Source organism: Salmo trutta, chromosome 15 (genome assembly GCF_901001165.1).
Source record: "Salmo trutta chromosome 15, fSalTru1.1, whole genome shotgun sequence".
NCBI classification, from domain to species: Eukaryota; Metazoa; Chordata; class Actinopteri; order Salmoniformes; family Salmonidae; genus Salmo; species Salmo trutta.
Window position 1 is genome coordinate 63,208,068 of NC_042971.1, and position 26,448 is coordinate 63,234,515.

The 26,448-nt window shown below is 46.8% G+C and overlaps 1 protein-coding gene across 4 annotated transcripts in view; it reads left to right on the forward strand.

Annotated features, from left to right (window-relative positions):
• palm2akap2 (PALM2 and AKAP2 fusion) overlaps positions 1–26,448 on the forward strand; it is a 166,338-nt gene that overhangs the window by 128,999 nt on the left and 10,891 nt on the right. For 3 of the 4 annotated variants that reach the window (XM_029692452.1, XM_029692451.1, XM_029692453.1), the window contains exon 9: positions 21,740–24,545. In XM_029692452.1, coding sequence (XP_029548312.1) covers positions 21,740–24,545 — 2,806 coding nt within the window. Of the gene's footprint in view, positions 1–2,408; positions 2,687–21,739; positions 24,546–26,448 lie in introns of those variants that run through there. The other variant, XM_029692454.1, reaches the window with a different exon arrangement.

Below are 26,448 nucleotides of genomic sequence, written 5' to 3' on the forward strand. Positions count from 1 at the left end.
GCCCTATAAAGCAGTGTAACTATTTAAAAGCCCTATAAAGCAGCTATTTAAAAGCCCTTTAATGCAGTGTAACTATTTAAAAGCCCTATAAAGAAACAGTAATTAGTAACCGAAGCTATTGTTTTAACATAGCAACTAACTGAAGCTATTGTTTTAACATAGCAACTAACTGAAGCTATTGTTTTAACATAGCAACTAACTGAAGCTATTGTTTTAACATAGCAACTAACTGAAGCTATTGTTTTAACATAGCAACTGACCGAAGCTATTGTTTTAACATAGCAACTGACCGAAGCTATTGTTTTAACATAGCAACTAACCGAAGCTATTGTTTTAACATAGCAACTAACCGAAGCTATTGTTTTAACATAGCAACTAACCGAAGCTATTGTTTTAACATAGCAACTAACCGAAGCTATTGTTTTAACATAGCAACTAACCGAAGCTATTGTTTTAACATAGCAACTAACCGAAGCTATTGTTTTAACATAGCAACTAACCGAAGCTATTGTTTTAACATAGCAACTAACCGAAGCTATTGTTTTAACATAGCAACTAACTGAAGCTATTGTTTTAACATAGCAACTAACCGAAGCTATTGTTTTAACATAGCAACTAACCGAAGCTATTGTTTTAACATAGCAACTAACCGAAGCTATTGTTTTAACATAGCAACTAACCGAAGCTATTGTTTTAACATAGCAACTAACCGAAGCTATTGTTTTAACATAGCAACTAACCGAAGCTATTGTTGTTCTGCTAACTAGCAGGAAGTGTGTGATTCCGTAACCATGGATGCCGCTGCCCCACCCTACCGCTGTGAGACACACATCCTATGCTGAGACAGACACGCTGTTTTTCATTGCTTCAATATGAGTTAAACATAGAATAGAAGTGTCCCTGTTCTGTAGCATAGCAGAGGGGTGGTGGAGAAAAGGGAAGATGCAGTTTATAGATATTAGGCAGTGAAAGTGAAGCTGTAACTCACTGAATACACACCCGCCCCTACTTAGAGGAGGGGAGGGGAGAGGAGAGGAGAGGAGAGGAGAGGAGAGGAGAGGAGAGGAGAGGAGAGGAGAGGAGAGGAGAGGCTAAGGCTAAGGCTAAGGCTTTGGTTACTGATCTCATGACCCAGCCAGCACAACACTGATAAACAAACACACCTTGCCTGTGATACCATGGAGCCCAGTTGACATCTGTATATACAGCAATTTATTTAAACAGCAGTCAAAGTATTTTGGCCATAGGAGTGGCAGAACTCTAAGGCAAGCACCAGGATGCTTTCCTAGTGGCAGGGAAAAATGTCTTTGAGTTGACTGTCCTAGCCCAAAATGTCCCCTCCCCCTTCCTCCTTATTTGGGGCTCATGCCTCATGTGTGAGCTCTCAGACTGTGACAGTGTGCCCAGCGTAGCCTGCTAGGAGAGAGGGAGGGGAGAGAAGGGAGGAAGGAGGGCGAGAAGGAAGGAGGAGGAGAGAGAAGGAGGGAGGAGGGAAGAGGGGAGAGAAGGAGGGAAGAGGGGAGAGAAGGAGGGAGGAGGGAAGAGGGGAGAGAAGGAGGGAAGAGGGGAGAGAAGGAGGGAGAGAAGGAGGGGGAGGGAGGGAGAGAAGGAGGGAAGGAGGGGAGGTAGAGAAGGAGGGGGAGGGAGAGAAGGAGGGGGAGGGAGAGGGAGAGAAGGAGGGGGAGGTAGAGAAGGAGGGGGAGGGAGAGAAGGAGGAGGTAGAGAAGGAGGGGGAGGGAGAGAAGGAGGGGGAGGGAGAGAAGGAGGGGGAGGTAGAGAAGGAGGGGGAGGGAGAGAAGGAGGGGGAGGGAGAGAAGGAGGGGAGGGAGAGAAGGAGGGGGAGGGAGAGAAGGAGGGGGAGGGAGAGGGAGAGAAGGAGGGGGAGGTAGAGAAGGAGGGGGAGGGAGAGAAGGAGGGGGAGGGAGAGAAGGAGGGGAGGGAGAGAAGGAGGGGAGGGAGAGAAGGAGGGAAGGAGGGGGAGGTAGAGAAGGAGGGGGAGGGAGAGAAGGAGGGGAGGGAGAGAAGGACGGGGAGGGAGAGAAGGAGGGGGAGGGAGAGAAGGAGGGGAGGTAGAGAAGGAGGGGGAGGGAGAGAAGGAGGGGGAGGGAGAGAAGGAGGGGGAGGGAGAGAAGGAGGGGAGGGAGAGAAGGAGGGGGAGGGAGAGAAGGAGGGGGAGGGAGAGAAGGAGGGGAGGGAGAGAAGGAGGGGGGAGGGAGAGAAGGAGGGGGAGGGAGAGAAGGAGGGGGAGGGAGAGAAGGAGGGGAGGGAGAGAAGGAGGGAAGGAGGGGGAGGGAGAGAAGGAGGGGGAGGGAGAGAAGGAGGGGGAAGGAGAGAAGGAGGGAAGGAGGGGGAGGTAGAGAAGGAGGGGAGGGAGAGAAGGAGGGGAGAGAAGAGATGAGGGAGGGAGGGGTGTTTTTGGGGTGTGGGAGTAGAGTGCTGCTTCTATACAGAGGGTTTTGTGTGTGGAGGGGTTTCTGGCTTCTAGAGAGAGAGAGAGAGAGAGAGAGAGAGAGAGAGAGAAGAGAGGGAACACACTCCCTTTTTTAGCCAGACCCTCTGCTTCTCTGTCTGCCCGCCCATGACATCACAGCCTGAAGAGAGGCACGGCCAGGGGAGGAATGTGACGGGGAGAAAAGTTGAGGAAGGAGAGGAAAAGGTTCTGGGAGAGAGGAAACGGATAGACAGGGTAAGTACTGCAGCTAGCTGGCTGGTCTCTTACACATGAGGAAAGAGGACAACAGCTAACTTTAGGCAGGGTAAGTACTGCAGCTAGCTGGCTGGTCTCTTACACATGAGGAAAGAGGACAACAGCTAACTTTAGGCAGGGTAAGTACTGCAGCTAGCTGGCTGGTCTCTTACACATGAGTAGAGAGGAAAGGGTGGGAGCAGAGATATAGGGCACTGTGTATTACTTTGTAGTAGTGAGTATTTTGGTCTGTGTATCTCAGTCTGAGGAAAGAGAAGAGAAGGAATCTGATTAAGCAATAAGAAGGTTTTACTGTGGAAGTCCCTCACTGTGTTGAAGAATAACACACACAGAGGTACTTTACCACTAGCCTCTTCGCTCTGGGAGACCTGTACCCAGAAAACACTTGGTATAGCCCGAAGGCATTTTAGATTCTAGACTGGTAAGGCATTCCAAGTTCTAGACTGGTAAGGCATTCCAAGTTCTAGACTGGTAAGGCATTCCAAGTTCTAGACTGGTAAACCATTCCAAGTTCTAGACTGGTAAGGCATTCCAGATTCTAGACTAGACTGGTAAGGCATTCTAGATTCTAGATTGGTAAAGCATTCTAGATTGTTAAGGCATTCTGGATTCTAGACTGGTAAGGCATTCCAGATTCTAGACTAGACTGGTAAGGCATTCTAGATTCTAGATTGGTAAGGCATTCTAGATTCTAGACTGGTAAGGCATTCTAGATTCTAGATGTGTAAGGCATTCTAGATTCTAGACTAGACTGGTAAGGCATTCTAGATTCTAGATTGGTAAGGCATTCTAGATTCTAGACTGGTAGGGCATTCTAGATTCTAGATTTGTAAGGCATTTTATATTCTAGATTGGTAAAGCATTCTAGATTCTAGATTGGTAAGGCATTCCAGATTATATACTGGTAAGGCATTCCAGATTATAAACTGGTAAGGCATTCTAGATTCTAGATTGCTAAAGCATTCCAGATTATAGACTGGCAAGGCATTCTAGATTCTAGATTTGTAAGGCATTCTAGATTCTAGATTTGTAAGGCATTCTAGATTCTAGATTGGTAAAGCATTCTAGATTCTAGATTGGTAAGGCATTCCAGATTATAGATTGGTAAAGCATTCCAGATTATAAACTGGTAAGGCATTCTAGATTCTAGATTTGTAAGGCATTCTAGATTCTAGATTGGTAAGACATTCTAGATTCTAGATTGGTAAGACATTCTAGATTCTAGATTGGTAAGGCATTCCAGATTATAGATTGGTAAAGCATTCCAGATTATATACTGGTAAAGCATACCATACTCTAGACTGGTAAGGCATTCTAGATTCTAGATTGGTAAGGCATTCTAGATTCTAGATTGGTAAGGCATTCCAGATTATAGACTGGTAAGGAATTCTAGACTGGTAAATCATTCCAGATTCTAGAATGGCAAGGCACTCCATATTCTAGAATGGCAAGGCATTCCAGATTTTAGACTGGTAAGGCATTCCACATTCTGGTCTGATAAAACATTCCATATTCTATACTGGTAAGGAATTGCAGATTCTAGAGTGGTAAGTCATTCCAGATTCTAGACTAGACTTGTAAAACATTCTGTATTCTTGTATCAGTGTGTGTTGCTGTATAAGTGTGTTGCTGTATCAGTGTGTGTTGCTGTATCAGTGTGTGTTGCGTATCAGTGTGTGTTGCTGTATCAGTGTGTTGCTGTATCAGTGTGTGTTGCTGTATCAGTGTGTGTTGCTGTATCAGTGTGTGTTGCTGTATCAGAGTGTTGCTGTATCAGTGTGTTGCTGTATTAGTGTGTTGCTGTATCAGTGTGTTGCTGTATCAGTGTGTGTTGCTGTATCAGTGTGTTGCTGTATCAGTGTGTGTTGCTGTATCAGTGTGTGTTGCTGTATCAGTGTGTTGCTGTATCAGTGTGTTGCTGTATCAGTGTGTTGCTGTATCAGTGTGTGTTGCTGTATCAGTGTGTGTTGCTGGATCAGTGTGTGTTGATGTATCAGTGTGTGTTGCTGGATAAGTGTGTTGCTGTATCAGTGTGTTGCTTTATCAGTGTGTTGCTGTATCAGTGTGTTGCTGTATCAGTGTGTTGCTGTATCAGTGTGTTGCTGTATCAGTGTGTGTTGCTGTATCAGTGTGTTGCTGTATCAGTGTGTTGCTGTATCAGTGTGTTGCTGTATCAGTGTGTTGCTGTAGCAGTGTGTTGCTGTAGCAGTGTGTGTTGTAGAGGAGACGTGTGTATTGTATCAGTGTGTGTTGTAGAGGAGACGTGTGTTCTAGTGACTGTTCGCTGTTCAGACGTCAGCTGGTTTCACATGACTGTTGATGTCATTATCATCTCAGGCTGGAAGACAGTGGCGAGGCATTCAGGGACACAGAACATCAGAGAAGAGAAGACAGGGCCCACACATCACACACACATCAGAGAGAGAGGACAGAACAGAGACTCGTTGAGATATAGATATATAGAGAGAGGGAGGTAGAGAGGGAAGAGAGGGAAGAGAGGGAAGAGTGGGAGGTAGAGAGGGAAGAGGGAAGAGAGAGAAGAGAGGGTGGGAGATGGGGAAGAGAGGGAGGTAGAGAGGGAGGTAGAGAGGGAGGTAGAGAGGGAAGAGGGAAGAGAGAGAAGAGAGGGTGGGAGATGGGGAAGAGAGGGAGGTAGAGAGGGAGGTAGAGAGGGAGGTAGAGAGGGAAGAGAGAGAAGAGAGAGAAGAGAGGGTGGGAGATGGGGTAGAGAGGGAAGATGTTTAATGAACCAACTGCTGGGTTGTTTGATGAACCAACTGCTGAGTTGTTTGATGAACCAACTGCTGAGTTGTTTGATGAACCAACTGCTGAGTTGTTTGATGAACCAACTGCTGAGTTGTTTGATGAACCGACTGCTGAGTTGTTTGATGAACCAACTGCTGAGTTGTTTGATGAACCAACTGCTGAGTTGTTTGATGAACCAACTGCTGAGTTGTTTGATGAACCAACTGCTGAGTTGTTTGATGAACCGACTGCTGAGTTGTTTGATGAACCATCTGGTGGTTTGCAGGCATTGAGTCACTCAGTTGAGATGTTTTCTTTAAAAACTGCTGGGTTATTGAGATATGAGGCTGGAGGCAGGTCTTAGTAGGGGCGTGCCTGTTAGATAGTTATTTTTGGTCACCCTTGAGAATAAATGTCATTCAGATTAATCTGTTCTGTTGCATTGTTATCACACAGTAATAATAATAATAATTCATTCCATTTATATAGGGTTTTGCAAAGAATCTCAAAGTGGTTAAAAGCACACACATATTTTTGAGGGGGTGGGAATCAACATCACGACATCATGAGACGGACAGTCATTAGAGAGTTCATGGCTTGAGTGATCATCAGAGGGAGGTGGTCAACCGGGGAGTCCAGAGGCAGGCAGGAAGTGCGTTCTCATCAAGGTGTCTCGTTGTCTCTGGCTTTTCCAAAGTATAACTCAGTCAGAGGAAGCTTGAGCTAAGCCACTAGAGTCCATGGAGTCCATAGCTATTCCTTCACTAGAGTCCATAGCTACTCCTTCACTAGAGTCCATAGCTACTCCTTCACTAGAGTCCATAGCTACTCCTTCACTAGAGTCCATGGAGTCCATAGCTACTCCTTCACTAGAGTCCATAGCTACTCCTTCACTAGAGTCCATAGCTACTCCTTCACTAGAGTCCATAGCTATTCCTTCACTAGAGTCCATAGCTATTCCTTCACTAGAGTCCATAGCTACTCCTTCACTAGAGTCCATAGCTATTCCTTCACTAGAGCCCATAGCTACTCCTTCACTAGAGTCCATAGCTATTCCTTCACTAGAGTCCATAGCTACTCCTTCACTAGAGTCCATAGCTACTCCTTCACTAGAGTCCATAGCTACTCCTTCACTAGAGTCCATGGAGTCCATAGCTACTCCTTCACTAGAGTCCATAGCTATTCCTTCACTAGAGTCCATAGCTACTCCTTCACTAGAGTCCATAGCTACTCCTTCACTAGAGTCCATAGCTACTCCTTCACTAGAGTCCATAGCTACTCCTTCACTAGAGTCCATAGCTATTCCTTCACTAGAGTCCATAGCTACTCCTTCACTAGAGTCCATAGCTACTCCTTCACTAGAGTCCATAGCTACTCCTTCACTAGAGTCCATAGCTACTCCTTCACTAGAGTCCATAGCTACTCCTTCACTAGAGTCCATAGCTACTCCTTCACTAGAGTCCATAGCTACTCCTTCACTTGAGGACCTCCGGACTATGGCTGGCATTCAGATCAAAACAGCTAGTCAGCTAACGTTAGCCAGCTAGCTAAAACAAACAAACAACTTGGCTGCTTCCTGTGGTTGATTCTGATTATATTAATTAGCTATATGAATTGTTTCGTTCTTAAAACAAATAGATTGTTGGTAAAAAAAAAAAATACAAATACAATTAATGAATTACAAAAAAAAATGTTTTACAAAATGTACAGGAGGTCTGTTCTGACATTTCTGCTAGGGCACCATGACAACTGGAAAAACGTTAAGGTTGAATACTGACACTTCGGTACCTTTAATTAGGCTTACACAAGTGGATGTTCCTAAAAAATAGCCCAGTAGTGGGATACGTAAATAAGAATGTTGTAACATTTATATTAGAATATTTATTTGATTTATTTCCCCTTTATTTAACCAGTTAGGTCATATGTCACGTGCAAGAGGGAGGAGGAGAGCGAGGGAAAGAGGGAGGAGGAGGAGAGCGAGGGAAAGAGGGAGGAGGAGAGCGAGGGAAAGAGGGAGGAGGAGAGCGAGGGAAAGAGGGAGGAGGAGAGCGAGGGAAAGAGGGAGGAGGAGGAGAGCGAGGGAAAGAGGGAGGAGGAGGAGAGCGAGGGAAAGAGGGAGGAGGAGGAGAGCGTGGGAAAGAGGGAGGAGGAGGAGAGCTTTCGAAAGAGGGAGGAGGAGAGCGAGGGAAAGAGGGAGACTGTATGATGTGTGTTGAGTGGTGTCTGTTGGCTGATTGGTCAGACGTTAGAGGTGGACTGAGGCGCTCTTCAGTCTCTTTCTTCCTCTTTACTGACAGAGTGTCCAAAATGGCACTTTCCCCTATATAGTGCACTTCTTGTTACCAGAGCCTTATGGAAACATACATAGGGAATAGGGTGCATTTTGGGATGCATACGGAGTGTGGCAGTAGGAGTATATGATGCGTGACACAATGTCCCTCGGTGTCTGAGAGAGAGCAGCCCAGGGCCCTCAGTCACACTTCTCTCTGTCTGTCTCCTCTCTGTCTCCCTGTCTGTCTCTCTCTCTGTCTCCCTGTCTGTCTCCTCTCTGTCTGTCTCCCTGTCTGTCTCTCTCTTTGTCTCGCTGTCTGTCTCTCTCTCTGTCTCCTCTCTGTCTGTCTCCCTGTCTGTCTCCTCTCTGTCTGGCTGTTTATTTGATTTACAACAGACCTGGTCCTGTATACTATATTATTCATATTCTGTCTGTCTGTCTGTCTGTCTGTCTGTCTGTCTGTCTGTCTGTCTGTCTGTCTGTCTGTCTGTCTGTCTGTCTGTCTGTCTGTCTGTCTGTCTGTCTGTCTGTCTGTCTGTCTGTCTGTCTGTCTGTCTGCCACCCTGTCTGTCTCCTCTCTGTCTGTCTCTTCTCTGTCTGGGGTTCCCTGTCTGTCTCCTCTCTGTATGTCTCTCTGTTGTCTGTCTCCCTGTCTGCCTCTCTGTCTGTCTCTGTTTGTCTCTTCTCTGTCTCTCTGTCTGTGTCTCCTCTCTGTTTGTCTGTCTTCTTAAAACCTCACAACACACAAAAACACTGAAGCACACTCACAATTATAAAAATGTTGCAAACAAGTTGTATTCTTATCAAATAAATGACAATTATATTGGTCACATACACATATTATTCAGATGTTATTGTATTTTTTTCTCTACACAGTCTACACATAATACTCCATAATGACAAATCAAAAACAGGTTGAATTTTTTGTTGTTGATAATTTATAAAAAGTAAAAAACTGAAATATCACATGTACATAATTATTCAGACCCTTTACTCAGTACTTTGTTGAAGCACCTTTGGCAGCGATTACAGTCTCCAGTCTTCTTGGGTATGACGCTACAAGCTTGACACACCTGTATTTGGGGATTTTCTCCCATTCCTCTCTGCAGATCCTCTCAAGCTCTGTCAGGTTGGATGGGGAGCATCGCTGCACAGCTATGTTCAGGTCTCTCCAGAGATGTTCGACCGGTTTCCGGGCTCTGGCTGGGCCACTCAAAGACATTCAGAGACTTGTCCCGAAGCCACTGCGTTGTCTTGGCTGTGTGCTTAGGATCGTTGTCTTGTTGGAAGGTGAACCTTCACCCCAGTCTGAGGTCCTGAGCACTCTGGAGCAGGTTTTCATCAAGGATCTCTCTGTACTTTGCTCCGTTCGTCTTTCCCTCTATCCTGACTAGTCTCCCAGTCCCTGCCGCTGAAAAACATCCCCCACAGCATGATGCTGACACCACCATGCTTCACCATAGGGATGGTGCCAGATTTCCTCCAAACATGACACTTGGCATTCAGGCCAAAGAGTTCAATCTTTGTTTCATCAGACCAGAGAAGTGTGCCACCAGTGATGTGTTGGACAGACCGCACCGCCCTCTGAAGAGCCCTGCAGTTGAGGGTGTTGCATTTGCCATACCAGGCGGTGATACAGCCTGACAGGATGCTCTCAATGGTGCATCTGTAAAAGTTTGTGAGGATCTTAGAGGCCAAGACAAATTTCTTCAGCCTCCAGAGGTTGAAGAGGCACTGTTGCGCCTTATTCAACACGCTGTCTTTTTGAGTGGAACCATTTCAGGTCGTCAGGGATGTCTACGCCGAGGAACTTGAAGCTTTTCACCTTCTCCACTGCGGTCCTGTCGATGTATATAGGGGGGGGGGCTGCTCCCTCTGCTGTTTCCTGAAGTCCACAATCATCTCCTTTGTTTTGTCGACGTTGAGGTAGAGGTTATTTTCCTGGCACCACTCCACCAGGGCCCTCACCTCCTCCCTGTAGGCCGTCTTGTCATTGTTGGTAATCAGGACAACTACTGTTGTGTCGTCTGCAAACTTGATGATCACTCAGCTTTACTTCCTGAAGTGTTTCCATTCCCCTTTAAAGCAGGCTACTCATCCGACAGACTGAAATGTTTGGAAGAAGCAACTATTATATTGTCATCTGCATATCATTTTGAATCATTTGAATTAACATTGTAATTCAATGGTCCCCCAGAGTCATGAACCCTGTTGAACCCTGCAGAATGGCTCCACACTGTGGCAGAAAGAGTTCACTACACTCTGCAGAGGCACTGCACTGTCTAGGCACTGCACCAAGACACACACCACCTCTCAATGTTACACAGAGAGAGAGAGAGAGAGAGTTAGCCTAGACAGATGTGGTGGAATCTGGCTTAGAGGACATTAAAGGACAGAGAGGGTTTGGAGGAGGTGTGGTGTGGGGAGGAGTTGTTGGGGGAGGAGTGGTGTGGGGAGTAGAGGGAGTAGAGGGAGTAGAGGTAGAGGGAGTAGAGGTAGAGGTAGTAGAGGGAGTAGAGGGAGAGGTAGTAGAGGTAGAGGTAGTAGAGGGAGTAGAGGGAGTAGAGGGAGAGGTAGTAGAGGGAGTAGAGGGAGTAGAGGGAGTAGAGGTAGTAGAGGGAGTAGAGGTAGTAGAGGGAGTAGAGTAGAGGGAGTAGAGGGAGTAGAGGTAGAGGTAGTAGAGGGAGTAGAGGGAGTAGAGGTAGAGAAAGTAGAGGGAGTAGAGGTAGAGGGAGTAGAGGGAGTAGAGGTAGAGGTAGAGGGAGTAGAGGTAGAGGGAGTAGAGGTAGTAGAGGGAGAAGAGGTAGAGGGAGTAGAGGTAGTAGAGGGAGTAGAGGTAGAGGGACTAGAGGTAGAAGAGGGAGTAGAGGTAGAGGGAGTAGAAGGAGTAGAGGTAGTAGAGGGAGTAGAGGGAGTAGAGGTAGAGCTAGTAGAGGTAGAGGGAGTAGAGGTAGAGGGAGTAGAGGGAGAAGAGGGAGTAGAGGTAGAGAAAGTAGAGGTAGAGGGAGTAGAGGTAGAGGTAGTAGAGGGAGTAGAGGGAGTAGAGGTAGAGAAAGTAGAGGGAGTAGAGGTAGAGCTAGTAGAGGTAGAGGGAGTAGAGGTAGAGGTAGTAGAGGGAGTAGAGGGAGTAGAGGTAGAGAAAGTAGAGGGAGTAGAGGTAGAGCTAGTAGAGGTAGAGGTAGTAGAGGTAGAGGTAGGTAGAGGGAGTAGAGGTAGAGGTAGTAGAGGGAGTAGAGGGAGTAGAGGTAGAGAAAGTAGAGGGAGTAGAGGTAGAGGTAGTAGAGGTAGAGGTAGTAGAGGGAGTAGAGGTAGTAGAGGTAGTAGAGGTAGTAGAGGTAGTAGAGGTAGAGGGGTAGTAGAGGTAGTAGAGGTAGTAGAGGGGTAGTAGAGGTAGTAGAGGTAGTAGAGGTAGAGAGATAGAGGGGTAGTAGAGGTAGAGAGATAGAGGGGTAGTAGAGGTAGTAGAGGTAGAGGGGTAGTAGAGGTAGAGGGAGTAGAGGGGTAGTAGAGGTAGTAGAGGTAGAGGGGTAGTAGAGGGGTAGTAGAGGGAGTAGAGGGTAGTAGAGGGAGAGTAGAGGGAGTAGAGGGAGTAGAGGGAGTAGAGGGAGGGAGTAGAGGTAGTAGAGGTAGAGGGAGTAGAGGTAGTAGAGGGAGTAGAGGTAGAGGGAGTAGAGGTAGTAGAGGGAGTAGAGGTAGAGCTAGTAGAGGTAGAGGTAGTAGAGGTAGAGGGAGTAGAGGTAGAAGAGGGAGTAGAGGGAGTAGAGGTAGAGCTAGTAGAGGTAGAGGGAGTAGAGGTAGAGGGAGTAGAGGGAGAAGAGGGAGTAGAGGTAGAGAAAGTAGAGGTAGAGGGAGTAGAGGTAGAGGTAGTAGAGGGAGTAGAGGGAGTAGAGGTAGAGAAAGTAGAGGGAGTAGAGGTAGAGCTAGTAGAGGTAGAGGGAGTAGAGTAGAGGTAGTAGAGGGAGTAGAGGGAGTAGAGGTAGAGAAAGTAGAGGCAGTAGAGGTAGAGCTAGTAGAGGTAGAGGGAGTAGAGGTAGAGGTAGTAGAGGGAGTAGAGGAAGTAGAGGTAGAGAAAGTAGAGGGAGTAGAGGTAGAGGTAGTAGAGGTAGAGGTAGTAGAGGGAGTAGAGGTAGTAGAGGTAGTAGAGGTAGTAGAGGTAGTAGAGGTAGAGGGAGTAGAGGTAGTAGAGGTAGTAGAGGGAGTAGAGGTAGTAGAGGTAGTAGAGGTAGAGGGAGTAGAGGTAGAGGGAGTAGAGGTAGAGGGAGTAGAGGGAGTAGAGGTAGTAGAGGTAGAGGGAGTAGAGGTAGAGGGAGTAGAGGGAGTAGAGGTAGTAGAGGTAGAGGGAGTAGAGGGAGTAGAGGGAGTAGAGGTAGTAGAGGGAGTAGAGGGAGTAGAGGGAGTAGAGGGAGTAGAGGTAGAGGGAGTAGAGGTAGAGGGAGTAGAGGTAGAGGTAGTAGAGGGAGTAGAGGTAGAGGGAGTAGAGGTAGTAGAGGGAGTAGAGGTAGAGCTAGTAGAGGTAGAGGTAGTAGAGGTAGAGGGAGTAGAGGTAGAAGAGGGAGTAGAGGTAGAGGGAGTAGAGGTAGAAGAGGGAGTAGAGGTAGAGGGAGTAGAAGGAGTAGAGGTATTAGAGGTAGAGGGAGAGGGAGTAGAGGTAGTAGAGGTAGTAGAGGGAGTAGAGGTAGAGGGAGTAGAGGTAGTAGAGGTAGTAGAGGGAGTAGAGGTAGAGGGACTAGAGGTAGATGAGGGAGTAGAGGTAGAGGGAGTAGAAGGAGTAGAGGTAGTAGAGGGAGTAGAGGGAGTAGAGGTAGAGCTAGTAGAGGTAGAGGGAGTAGAGGGAGAAGAGGTAGTAGAGGGAGTAGAGGTAGAGGGAGTAGAGGTAGAGGGAGTAGAGGTATTAGAGGTAGAGGGAGTAGAGGTAGTAGAGGTAGTAGAGGGAGTAGAGGTAGAGGGAGTAGAGGGAGTAGAGGTAGTAGAGGGAGTAGAGGTAGAGGGAGTAGAGGTAGAGCTAGTAGAGGTAGAGGGAGTAGAGGTAGAGGGAGTAGAGGTAGTAGAGGGAGAAGAGGTAGTAGAGGGAGTAGAGGTAGAGGGAGTAGAGGTAGTAGAGGTAGAGGGAGTAGAGGTAGTAGAGGTAGTAGAGGGAGTAGAGGTAGAGGGAGTAGAGGGAGTAGAGGTAGTAGAGGGAGTAGAGGTAGTAGAGGTAGTAGAGGTAGTAGAGGGAGTAGAGGTAGAGGGAGTAGAGGTAGAGGTAGTAGAGGTAGTAGAGGGAGTAGAGGTAGAGGTAGTAGAGGTAGAGGTAGTAGAGGGAGTAGAGGTAGAGGTAGAGGTAGTAGAGGGAGTAGAGGTAGAGGTAGTAGAGGTAGAGGTAGTAGAGGTAGTAGAGGGAGTAGAGGTAGAGGGAGTAGAAGGAGTAGATGTAGTAGAGGGAGTAGAGGTAGTAGAGGGAGTAGAGGTAGAGGTAGAGGTAGTAGAGGGAGTAGAGGTAGAGGTAGTAGAGGTAGTAGAGGGAGTAGAGGGAGTAGAGGTAGAGGTAGTAGAGGGAGTAGAGGTAGAGGTAGTAGAGGTAGTAGAGGGAGTAGAGGGAGTAGAGGTAGTAGAGGGAGTAGAGGTAGAGGTAGTAGAGGTAGAGGTAGTAGAGGGAGTAGAGGTAGTAGAGGGAGTAGAGGTAGTAGAGGTAGTAGAGGGAGTAGAGGTAGTAGAGGGAGTAGAGGTAGTAGAGGGAGTAGAGGTAGAGGTAGTAGAGGTAGAGGGAGTAGAGGTAGTTTTTGGTAGGGCTGGGGGGCTGAACCTCAACCCCTGAAGTGTCTCTCCAAGTGTTCCTTAATCGTGAAATAGGAGAGCAGGAAGTAACAAGGTGCTTGGGGAGAGGAAACCCCTCATGAAGCAGCACTGTTCTAAAACGTATCTTTAGAGACCCTCCAGATAACCTCTCTAATCAATGACTCGTCTGTTAATTATTCATCTCACTCACGTCCCTCTGTAATGTACTGGGGACTCCTCTCCTGGTGAGAAATCAGTCTGGAATCAGGACAGCCCTCAGTTATCTCTGTAGGCTGATACATAGGCTGCCATTTTGTTTACACTCTTTCCCACACAGGATTATGGTAGTAGCTACAAGTATGTGCTACACAAAAGTATGTGGACACCCTTTCAAATGAGTGGATTTGGCTATTTCAGCCACACTCGTTACTGACAGGTGTATAAAATCGAGCACACCGCCATGCAATCTCCATAGACAAACATTGGAAGTAGAATGGCCTTCCCCGTAGCTCAGTTGGTAGAGCATGGTGTTTGCAACACCAGGGTTGTGGGTTCGTTTCCCACGGGGGGCCAAGTACGAAGAAAAAAAATAATTATGAAATGAAAATGAAATGTATGCATTCACTACTGTAAGTCGTTCTGGATAAGAGCGTCTGCTAAATGACTAAAATGTAAATGTAAGAGCTCAGTGACTTTCAACATGGCACAGTCATAGGATGCCACTTTTCCAACAATTCAGTTCGTCAAATTTCTGCCCTGCTAGAGCTCCCACGGTCAACTAGTAAGTGCTGTTATTGTGAAGTGGAAACGTCTAGGAGCAACAACGGCTCAGCCGCAAAGTGGTAGTCCACACAAGCTCATAGAACCACCAAGTGCTGAAGTGCATAGCGCATAAGAATCGTCTGTCCTCGGATTCAACACTCACTACCGAGTTCCAAACTGCCTCTGGAAGCAACGTCAGAACAACTGTTTGTCGGGAGCTTCATGAAATGCGTTTCCATGGCCGAGCAGCCGCACACACACCTAAGATCACCATGCGCAATGCCAAGCGTCGGCCGTAGTGGTGTAAAGCTCGCTGCCACTGGACTCTGGAGCAGCGGAAACGCGTTTTCTGGAGTGATGAATCACGCTTCACCATTTGGCAATCCGACAGACAAATTTGGGTTTGGCGGATGCCAGGAGAAAGCTACCTGCCCGAATGCATAGTGCCAACTGTAAAGTTTGGTGGAGGAGGAGTAATGGTCTGGGGCTGTTTATCATGGTTCAGGCCCCTTCGTTCAAGTGAAGGGAAATCTTAACGCTACAGCATACAATGACATTCTAGACAATTCTGTGCTTCCATCTTTTTGTTAACAGTTTGGGGAAGGCCCTTTCCTGTTTCAGCTTGACAATGCCCCCGTGCACAAAGTGACCTCACTAATGCTCTTGTGGCTGAATGGAAGCAAGTCCCCACAACAATGTTCCAACATCTAGTGGAAAGCCTTCCCAGAAGAGTGGAGGATGTTATAGCAGCAATGTTCCAACATCTAGTGGAAAGCCTTCCCAGAAGAGTGGAGGCTGTTATAGCAGCAATGTTCCAACATCTGGTGGAAAGCCTTCCCAGAAGAGTGGAGGCTGTTATAGCAGTAATGTTCCAACATCTGGTGGAAAGCCTTCCCAGAAGAGTGGAGGCTGTTATAGCAGTAATGTTCCAACATCTGGTGGAAAGCCTTCCCAGAAGAGAGGAGGCTGTTATAGCAGCAATGTACCAACATCTAGTGGAAAGCCTTCCCAGAAGAGTGGAGGCTGTTATAGCAGCAATGTTCCAACATCTAGTGGAAAGCCTTTCCCAGAAGAGTGGAGGCTGTTATAGCAGTAATGTTCCAACATCTAGTGGAAAGCCTTCCCAGAAGAGTGGAGGCTGTTATAGCAGCAAAGGGGGGACCAACTCCATATTAATGCCCATGATTATGGAATGAGATGTTGGACGAACAGGTCATCCACCACATGACCAAAAGTATGTGGTTATGGGGCATTTTAACGTTAGATAAAGCACTAGTGCTGAATTCCCCTGAGTAACTGGGTCTGAGTGGCTGGTTCTGAGTGATGGGTTCTGAGTGATGGGTCTGGGTGACTGGTTCTGAGTGACTGGTTCTGAGTGATGGGTCTGAGTGACTGGTTCTGAGTGATGGGTCTGAGTGACTGGTTCTGAGTGATGGGTCTGAGTGATGGGTCTGAGTGATGGTTCTGAGTGACTGGTTCTGAGTGACTGGTTCCATCATAGTAAAGCTCTGCTGGATTGCGTTCCATGATTGATGACAGGATCAGATTTAATGGGTCAGCATACCCATGACCCCCAGCACACGGTCTCTTCCTACATTATGTATGTTGGGCCCATGCCAGGCATCCCAGGCGGCATTGGGACAGTGCTGTGGGTAGTCTCAAGAACACTTGTGTGTACTCGCTCTACCTGTACTGACTCTACCTGTACTGACCCTACCTGTACTGACCCTACCTCTACTGACTCTACCAGTACTGACTCTACCTGTACTGACCCTACCTGTACTGACTCTACCTGTACTGACCCTACCTGTACTGACTCTACCTGTACTGACTCTACCTGTACTGACTCTACCTCTACTGACTCTACCTGTACTGACTCTACCTGTACTGACTCTACCTCTACTGACTCTACCTGTACTGACTCTACCTGTACTGATTCTACCTGTACTGACTCTACCTGTACTGACTCTACCTGTACTGACTCTACCTCTACTGACTCTACCTGTACTGACTCTACCTGTACTGACTCTACCTCTACTGACTCTACCTGTACTGACTCTACCTGTACTGACCCTACCTGTACTGACCCTACCTGTACTGACCCTACCTGTACTGACTCTACCTGTACTGACTCTACCTGTACTGACCCTACCTGTACTGACCCTTCCTGTACTGACTCTACCTGTACTGACCCTACCTGTACTGACCCTTCCTGTACTGACTCTACCTGTACTGACCCTACCTGTACTGACTCTACCTGTACTGACTCTAGATACACCGACTCTACTGTTATTATTATCTATCCTGACACCAGTCACTTCCCCCTACTCCCTGTATATAGCTCCACATTGATCTGGTACTTCCTGTATATAGCTCCACATTGATCTGGTACTCCCTGTATATAGCTCCACATTGATCTGGTACTCCCTGTATATAGCTCCACATTGATCTGGTACTGGTACTCCCTGTATATAGCTCCACATTGATCTGGTACTTCCTGTATATAGCTCCACATTGATCTGGTACTTCCTGTATATAGCTCCACATTGATCTGGTACTCCCTGTATATAGCTCCACATTGATCTGGTACTCCCTGTATATAGCTCCACATTGATCTGGTACTGGTACTCCCTGTATATAGCTCCACATTGATCTGGTACTTCCTGTATATAGCTCCACATTGATCTGGTACTCCCTGTATATAGCTCCACATTGATCTGGTACTTCCTGTATATAGCTCCACATTGATCTGGTACTTCCTGTATATAGCTCCACATTGATCTGGTACTCCCTGTATATAGCTCCACATTGATCTGGTACTGGTACTCCCTGTATATAGCTCCACATTGATCTGGTACTGGTACTCCCTATATATAGCTCCACATTGATCTGGTACTTCCTGTTTATAGCTCCTCATTGATCTGGTACTCCCTGTATATAGCTCCACATTGATCTGGTACTCCCTGTATATAGCTCCACATTGTTCTGGTACTTCCTGTATATAGCTCCACATTGATCTGGTACTCCCTGTATATAGCTCCACATTGATCTGGTACTCCCTGTATATAGCTCCACATTGATCTGGTACTCCCTGTATATAGCTCCACATTGATCTGGTACTCCCTGTATATAGCTCCACATTGATCTGGTACTTCCTGTATATAGCTCCACATTGATCTGGTACTCCCTGTATATAGCTCCACATTGATCTGGTACTTCCTGTATATAGCTCCACATTGATCTGGTACTTCCTGTATATAGCTCCACATTGATCTGGTACTTCCTGTATATAACCCCACATTGATCCGGTACTCCCTGTATATAGCTCTGTTCTTGTGTATTGTATTCTTCCTGTGTTTCTATCATTGTTGGGAAGGGCTTTAAGCAAGCGTTGCATGATTAAGTCTACATCCAATAAATTCGGCCCATGTGACAAATAAAATGTGATTTGATATGAATATGGTCTTGATTTCTTCCATACAAGAATACAACCTTCACGTAAAAGGACACATGAGGTCACCTTCATGTAGAAGGACACATGAGGTCACCTTCATGTAGAAGGACCCATGAGATCACCTTCACGTAGAAGGACCTGTGAGGTCACCTTCACGTAGAAGGACCTGTGAGTTCACCTTCACGTAGAAGGACCCATGAGGTCACCTTCATGTAGAAGGACCCATGAGATCACCTTCACGTAGAAGGACCTGTGAGGTCATCTTCACGTAGAAGGACCCATGAGGTCACCTTCACGTAGAAGGACCCATGAGGGCACCTTCACGTAGAAGACCTGTGAGGTCACCTTCACGTAGAAGGACCTGTGAGGTCACCTTCACGTAGAAGGACCCATGAGGTCACCTTCACGTAGGAGGACCTGTGAGTTCACCTTCACGTAGAAGGACCCATGAGGTCACCTTCATGTAGAAGGACCCATGAGATCACCTTCACGTAGAAGGACCTGTGAGGTCACCTTCACGTAGAAGGACCCATGAGGTCACCTTCATGTAGAAGGACCCATGAGGTCACCTTCACGTAGAAGGACCTGTGAGGTCACCTTCACGTAGAAGGACCTGTGAGGTCACCTTCATGTAGAAGGACCCATGAGGTCACCTTCACGTAGAAGGACCTGTGAGGTCACCTTCACGTAGAAGGACCCATGAGTTCACCTTCACGTAGAAGGACCTGTGAGGTCACCTTCACGTAGAAGGACCCATGAGGTCACCTTCATGTAGAAGGACCCATGAGATCACCTTCACGTAGAAGGACCTGTGAGGTCACCTTCACGTAGAAGGACCCATGAGGTCACCTTCATGTAGAAGGACCCATGAGATCACCTTCACGTAGAAGGACCTGTGAGGTCACCTTCACGTAGAAGGACCTGTGAGGTCACCTTCACGTAGAAGGACCTGTGAGGTCACCTTCACGTAGAAGCACCCATGAGGTCACCTTCACGTAGAAGTACCTGTGAGGTCACCTTCATGTAAAGTTCATAGGAGCATGTCAAATTGGGTGTCAAATGAAAGTTACGAGTCTATATTTTTGAGAAATTAAGGCATATATCATTCGTTCAACCATTTTATCCTAAAAAGCAAAGGCTTTGGTCTCTTGTCAAAAGACAACATCTACCAGGAAAAGTCTTAAAAGAGATTAGAAATGCATCATCTCAATAATGTTGATGTAAAGCCCCCTGCCAACTAACATCAACTCAGTAATGTTGAAGTAAAGCCCCCTGCCCACTAAATCAACTCAATAATGTTGAAGTAAAGCCCCCTGCCAACTAATATAACCTCAATAATGTTGAAGTAAAGCCCCCTGCCAACTAACATCAACTCAATAATGTTGATGTAAAGCCCCATGCCAACTAACATCAACTCAATAATGTTGAAGTAAAGCCCCATGCCAACTAACATCAACTCAATAATGTTGATGTAAAGCCCCATGCCAACTAACATCAACTCAATAATGTTGATGTAAAGCCCCATGCCAACTAACATCAACTCGATAATGTTGAAGTAAAGCCCCCTGCCAACTAATATCAACTCAATAATGTTGAAGTAAAGCCCCATGCCAACTAACATCAACTCAATAATGTTGAAGTAAAGCCCCCTGCCAACTAACATCAACTCAATAATGTTGAAGTAAAGCCCCATGCCAACTAACATCAACTCAATAATGTTGAAGTAAAGCCCCCTGACAACTAACATCAACACTTATATTGAGTTGAGGAAATGTTTTTCTGCCTTCTGTAAGTTTATGAAACATTGCCTTGAGCCTTAAAATTCCATTACCAAAAACCGACATATCTTGAAGATATTTTCAAATTTCTCTCCCTCATGAGGAGGAAGGATTATGACAGATCGGTAACAGAATTTCAGAAAAATCTGTCAGAAAGGTAGAGAATAGTTCAAGTCCTTTACTGTAAAGTAGAGCTGAGTACAGTAGAGTTCAATACAGTACACAGTAAGAGCACACAAGCTGAGTACACGATAATATACTGTACAGAACTATACTGTACTTTTCTGTTCTGAACTGTATTCTACTTGACTATACTCTACTGTATTCTACTGAACTCTACTGTATTCTACTGTACAGAACTCTACTGTATTCTACTGTACTGAACTCTACTGTATTCTACTGAGCTCTACTGTATTCTACTGAGCTCTACTGTATTCTACTGTACTCTACTGTATTCTACTGAGCTCTACTGTATTCTACTGTACTCTACTGTATTCTACTGAGCTCTACTGTATTCTACTGTACTGAACTGTACTGTATTCTACTGAGCTCTACTGTACTGTATTCTACTGTACTGAACTCTACTGTATTCTACTGTACTGAACTCTACTGTATTCTACTGAGCTCTACTGTACTGTGATGTTCAAACTATGATTGGTTCAGATTTGGTTCAGACAGGTCTTGTTTGGGGGCAGAGCTCATTAAAATAATATCCAGGGTGTAGAATAATACCCAAATATGCAAAGAATGATATTCACATCTATAATTATAGTACAGATCAGGGATGAAATTCCGTTACCGCAATTCTGTTACAGGGTGTAAATCCACTTCACTTACTGTAGTTCAATAAATCAAGGTGTCATGTCATAGCTGATACCTCATTGTTTCTGCAGACATCTTTAATCTGAATTCAGAGCAGATATTTTAACAGGGTTGTTGGAATACGTGGTCACGTAAAAAAGTCGATGTTACCGAAATTCTGTTACAAACTTTGGATGTGCACAGTTTTTCCAGTAAATGTGTTTTTGTAAAAAAAAATGTTCAGTGCAAATTGTTCAAAGTAGTCCTTAATAGAGTTGTATAGGTTTGTTACATTTTTGTTAAATCAATTGGTTTTTTTTGGCTTAAGCTTTAAGTGAAAATAATTCCACCATAGTAGAATTAATTGGCCATAACTGTTTAATGTTTAATTCCAAGCAGTGGAAGTTTCATTAACTGATACTGCTATGTATTGCCGAGACACTGAATAAAAGTCATTATTACATTGAAATATATTTTCTAGGTCTTTCAGAAATCCCTGAAAATGCTATCTGAGAAATGAAGCCTAATTTGGAATGCGTCCCAAATGGTACCCTGTTCCATAGAACTCTGGTCTAAAGTAGTGCACTATATAGGGAATAGGGTTCTATTGGGCTCTGGTCTAAAGTAGTGCACTATATAGGGAATAGGGTTCCATAGAACTCTGGTCTAAAGTAGTGCACTATATAGGGAATAGGGTTCAATAGGGCTCTGGTCTAAAGTAGTGCACTATATAGGGAATAGGGTTCAATAGGGCTCTGGTCTAAAGTAGTGCACTATATAGGGAATAGGGTTCTATTGAGCTCTGGTCTATAGTAGTGCACTATATAGGGAATAGGGTTCCATAGGGTTCTGGTCTAAAGTAGTGCACTATATAGGGAATAGGGTTCCATAGGGCTCTGGTCTAAAGTAGTGCACTATATAGGGAATAGGGTTCCATAGAACTCTGGTCTAAAGTAGTGCACTATATAAGGAATAGGGTTCTATTGGGCTCTGGTCTAAAGTAGTGCACTATATAGGGAATAGGGTTCTATTGGGCTCTGGTCTAAAGTAGTGCACTATATAGGGAATAGGGTTCTATTGGGCTCTGGTCTAAGGTAGTGCACTATATAGGGAATAGGGTTCTATTGGGCTCTGGTCTAAAGTAGTGCACTATATAGGGAATAGGGTTCCATAGGGCTCTGGTCTAAAGTAGTGCACTATATAGGGAATAGGGTTCCATAGGGCTCTGGTCTAAAGTAGTGCACTATATAGGGAATAGGGTTCTATAGGGCTCTGGTCTAAAGTAGTGCACTATATAGGGAATAGGGTTCTATAGGGCTCTGGTCTAAAGTAGTGCACTATATAGGGAATAGGGTTCCATATAACTCAGGTCAAATGTAGTGCACTATATAGGGAATAGGGTACATGCATTGACGCGACAGACTAATAGTAATCTAACAGCAAAACGTTCTTTCTTTGTCTTCCAGAAATCCTCCAAGGCATCAGAGGATGCCAGTGATGATCTGAAGAGAGACAGAACGGAGAGAAAGAGCGTCAGTTTTCTTGACTCTGTCAGTGTGATCTCAACGGGCGGAGGAGACAGCAGTACCACCACCAGCATCATGGAGGTGGAGGCCCACCCTGATACCTGCTACACCAGCCAAGGGCTCAACAGCCTGGGCAAAAAACACCAGACCCAACCCCTGGACACAGAGGTGGCCCAGGAGATAGCCTACCTGGATGAGGTGTTGGAGGCTAACTGCTGCGACCCAGAGGTTGATACCATGCCATTGCCCTCTAACGGGACAGCGAAACCTGAGAGAGACCCCAGGGAGGTCAGTATTGACGGAACTGGGCCGTCCGTCCACGTCTCCAACACAGACACACAATCCCCACAGACCAACCATGAGGTCATAGTAGAAGGCAGGAAGCAAACCACCTTCATAGACCACCAGGAAGTCAATAACACCAGCAACTCCAAACCCGACGGCCACTCTGGCCCAATGGGAGAGCATGAGAACTACAGGAACCAGGGAGGAGAGACAACATCCCCCACTGTGATGACCATCAAGAAGGAGGCACGTTTCGAGTTGCGGGCATTCCAGGAGGAGAAGAAGCCTTCCAAGCTGTTCGACCCGTGTGAGAAGGAGGTGCGCGTGAAGAAGGTGCGTCCGTCAGAGGAGGTGGCAGAGCTGGAGAGGGAGCGGCTGGAGCTGATCCGAGGCCAGGCCGTGAAGAAGAACCCTGGCATGGGCACAAAATGGTGGAACCCTCCTCAGGAGAAAAGCCTGGAGGAGGAGCTGGAGCCAGACAAACTTGAGTCACACAGGAAGTACGAGGAGAGGAAGCAGCAGCGGAGGTCAGAGATCACCTGGGGGTCGTCCCAGACGTACGCCCAGTACTCCATGACCTTTGAGCCCGGCTTTGACCCTGAGTCCAACCGGGACCCGGCAGAGGTTCTCCAGAACACCAAGGAGGACATCGTTGTGGAGCAGATAGACTTCTCCGCCGCCAGGAAGCAGTTCCTCCAGATAGAACACGCCAGGCAGCAGCAGGCCGAGAGGTCACAGGTCACAGCCCCGAAGAGAGGCGTAGCACCTCAGCTCTACTCGGCCAAGCCCTTCTCCAGAGCACCAGATAGCTTCACCCATGTGGATAGATCCTCCAGCTCCGTCACAGTGGGTTACAGTAGTTGCCTGGGCTCGCCACTAGAGGCCAACAACGTCACCACCACAACTACAGTCAGGACAGAGGGGATCTACTGCAGCCAGGGAGAGGCCCAGTCCCCCACTACTACCTTGGGACAGGGAGAGCCCAGGAACAGTGGCCCCAAGGAGGCCTCGATGGACAACAGAGAAGGCGATGGAGACTTCACCTGCGCCCGGGCCGTCATGACCATCCTGAAAGATGAGGGAGACTCTGAGCTGTGTTCCTCATCCCTGTCCCTGCAGCATCGTTCCTCCTCTCAATCCTTCCACTCCCCCAGCACCTCCCTGTCCTGCCACCCAGAGGAGTGTGACTCCGGGCTGGACGAGCTCTCCCTGCGTTCCCAGGATACTACTGTTCTGGAGACCCTGTCCAACGACTTCAGCATGGACAACATCTCCGACAGCGATGCGTCCAATGAGACCATGTCGGCCTACCTGGGGGAGACGTCTCTGGGGGAGTACTCCTTCCCCTCCACCCCCCAGGCCACCACGCCCGTCAATGGCAAGATGGAGGAAGGCACCCTCAGGTCCCCCGGGGAGCGGCGCCTTGGTCGGGGTCCGTCGGAGGAAGAGCTGGAGTACCATGCAGAGCTCCTGGTGCAGAGTGCCATCCAGCATGCCCTTATGAACCAGTCACAGCAGGGCGAAGAGTGGCAGGGGATCCCCCGTGCCGCCCCACAGTCCTTCCCCTACCCGCTCCCAGAGAGGCACCTAGACTTAGACGTCCTGCCGCCATCTTCTGGGATGCTCTCACCTCCACCCCTAGAGCACCAGTCACCCACACCTCTAGACCACCCTCCAGCACTCCTAGATCTCCACTCACCTCCATCCCCCCAACTTCGCTCACCCCCAAGCTCACTGCAGCAGTGGCCAACACCTCACCAGTCCCTCCAGTCACCCTCACCCCAGTACCAATCAAGTCCATCACAAACCCCCCAGCAGCAGTCACCACCAGCTCAGTTCCAGTTAAGTCCAACCCAACATCAGTCTCCTCCCCCCCAGCAGCAGTCCCCCCCAGCCCAGAGTGAGAAACCTACCTACGCCCCTCCTCCCCGGAGGTCCTCTTCCGGAGGTCCTAAAATCCTCGTCCAGTCCGCCCTCAGTCGCTCACTGGCCCTAAACCCAGACCCCGTCCCAGTCCGCACCCCCGTCCACATCCCTCCTCGCCCTGTAGAGCCCTACCAGCCTCCAGAGCTGTCGCCGACCCCCAGCGAGAAGGACCAGTTCAGTTACTTCTCTAAGTACTCCGAGGCGGCCGAGCTCCGCAGCACCGCAGAAGCCACCAGAACCCAGGAGACGGAGCAGAGCACCGGGCCATTCAAGCTGCGCTCCCGGAAGCAGAGGACCCTGTCCATGATTGAGGAGGAGATCCGCGCGGCGCAGGAGAGAGAAGAAGATCTGAAGAAGCAGCGGCAGAGCCTGGGAGCGGTTCGATCCGGACCGGGCCCCAGAACAAACCAGACAGGGAGGCCCAAAACAATGCCTATCAACTCCGCGGACAAGCAGAAGACCAACAGCCTACCCGCCAAACTAAGCCTCTCAGGCAGCCTGCCGCCCACAAAACTCACCAGCAAGACGGCACCAGGTGAGCTAACTGACAACAACTCTTGCTACGGTTAGGACCCTATAGGGACAAGGTCAAAAGTAGTGCACTATGTATGAAATAGGGTGCATTTTAAGACGCATGCCCTGTTTAAAAAAACACTTGTTCATCGGTAATTATGTGGTAGTAGAGAGGTGGCCTGTCAGTTATGAAACCACTATAGTCCTATGTTATTGTAATGTTCACCACTATAGTTAATGTCCTATGTTATAGTTATGAAACCATTATATGTGGTTGTACATTTATGTACTGTATATGTCAATATAACAGGGTATTTTTTTAAATTGTATTTTATTTCACCTTTATTTAACCAGGTAGGCCAGTTGAGAACAAGTTCTCATTCACAACTGCGACCTGGCCAAGATAAAGCAAGGCAGTGCGACACAAAACAACAACACAGAGTAACACATGGAATAAACAAATGTACAGTCAATAATACAGTAGAAAAAGTCTATATTCAGTGTGTGCAAATGAGGTAGGATTAGGGAGGTAAGGCAATAAATAGGCCTTAGTGATGAAATAATTACAATATAGCAATTGAACACTGGAGTGGTAGATGTGCAGAAGATGAATGTGCAAGTAGAGATACTGGGGTGCAAAGGAGCAAGATAAATAACTGTATGGGGATGAGGTAGTTGGATGGGCTATTTGCAGATGGGCTATGTACAGGTGCAGTGATCTGGGATCTGTAAATACTGTATACCTCAATATAACAGGGTATATACTGTATATTATACTGACATATACAGTACATGGCCTATTATATTGTCATTATTAAGGTTGTGAAAAAAGTACCCAGTTGTCATACTTGAGTAAAAGTAAAGATACCTTAATAGAAAATGACTCAAGTAAAAGTTAAAACCCAGTAAAAATACTACTTGAGTAAAAGTATAAAAGTATTTGGTTTTAAATATACTTAAGTATCAAAAGTCAATGTAATTGCTCAAATATACTTAACTATCAAAAGTAAAAGTAAAATTATAAATAATTTCAAATTCCTTATATTAAGCAAACCAGACGGAACCATTTCCTTGATTTTTTAATTTAAGGATAGCCAGGGGAACACATTCAGACATCATTTTCAAATGAAGCATGTGTGTTTATTGAGTCCACCAGATCAGAGGCAGTAGGGATGACCAGGGATGTTCTCTGTTTAGTGAGTCCTCCAGATCAGAGGCAGTAGGGATGACCAGGGATGTTCTCTGTTTAGTGAGTCCTCCAGATCAGAGGCAGTAGGGATGACCAGGGATGTTCTCTGTTTAGTGAGTCCTCCAGATCAGAGGCAGTAGGGATGACCAGGGATGTTCTCTGTTTAGTGAGTCCTCCAGATCAGAGGCAGTAGGGATGACCAGGGATGTTCTCTGTTTAGTGAGTCCTCCAGATCAGAGGCAGTAGGGATGACCAGGGATGTTCTCTGTTTAGTGAGTCCTCCAGATCAGAGGCAGTAGGGATGACCAGGGATGTTCTCTGTTTAGTGAGTCCTCCAGATCAGAGGCAGTAGGGATGACCAGGGATGTTCTCTGTTTAGTGAGTCCTCCAGATCAGAGGCAGTAGGGATGACCAGGGATGTTCTCTGTTTAGTGAGTCCTCCAGATCAGAGGCAGTAGAGATGACCAGGGATGTTCTCTGTTTAGTGAGTCCTCCAGATCAGAGGCAGTAGGGATGACCAGGGATGTTCTCTGTTTAGTGAGTCCTCCAGATCAGAGGCAGTAGAGATGACCAGGGATGTTCTGTTGATCAGTGCGTGAATTTGACTATTTTCCTGTCCTGCTAAACATTCTAAATGTAACAAGTACTTTTGGGTGTCAAGGAGAATGTATGGAGTAAAGAAGTAAAATGAAAAAGTAGTCAAAAATATAAATAGTGAAGTAAAGTAGTACTTTAC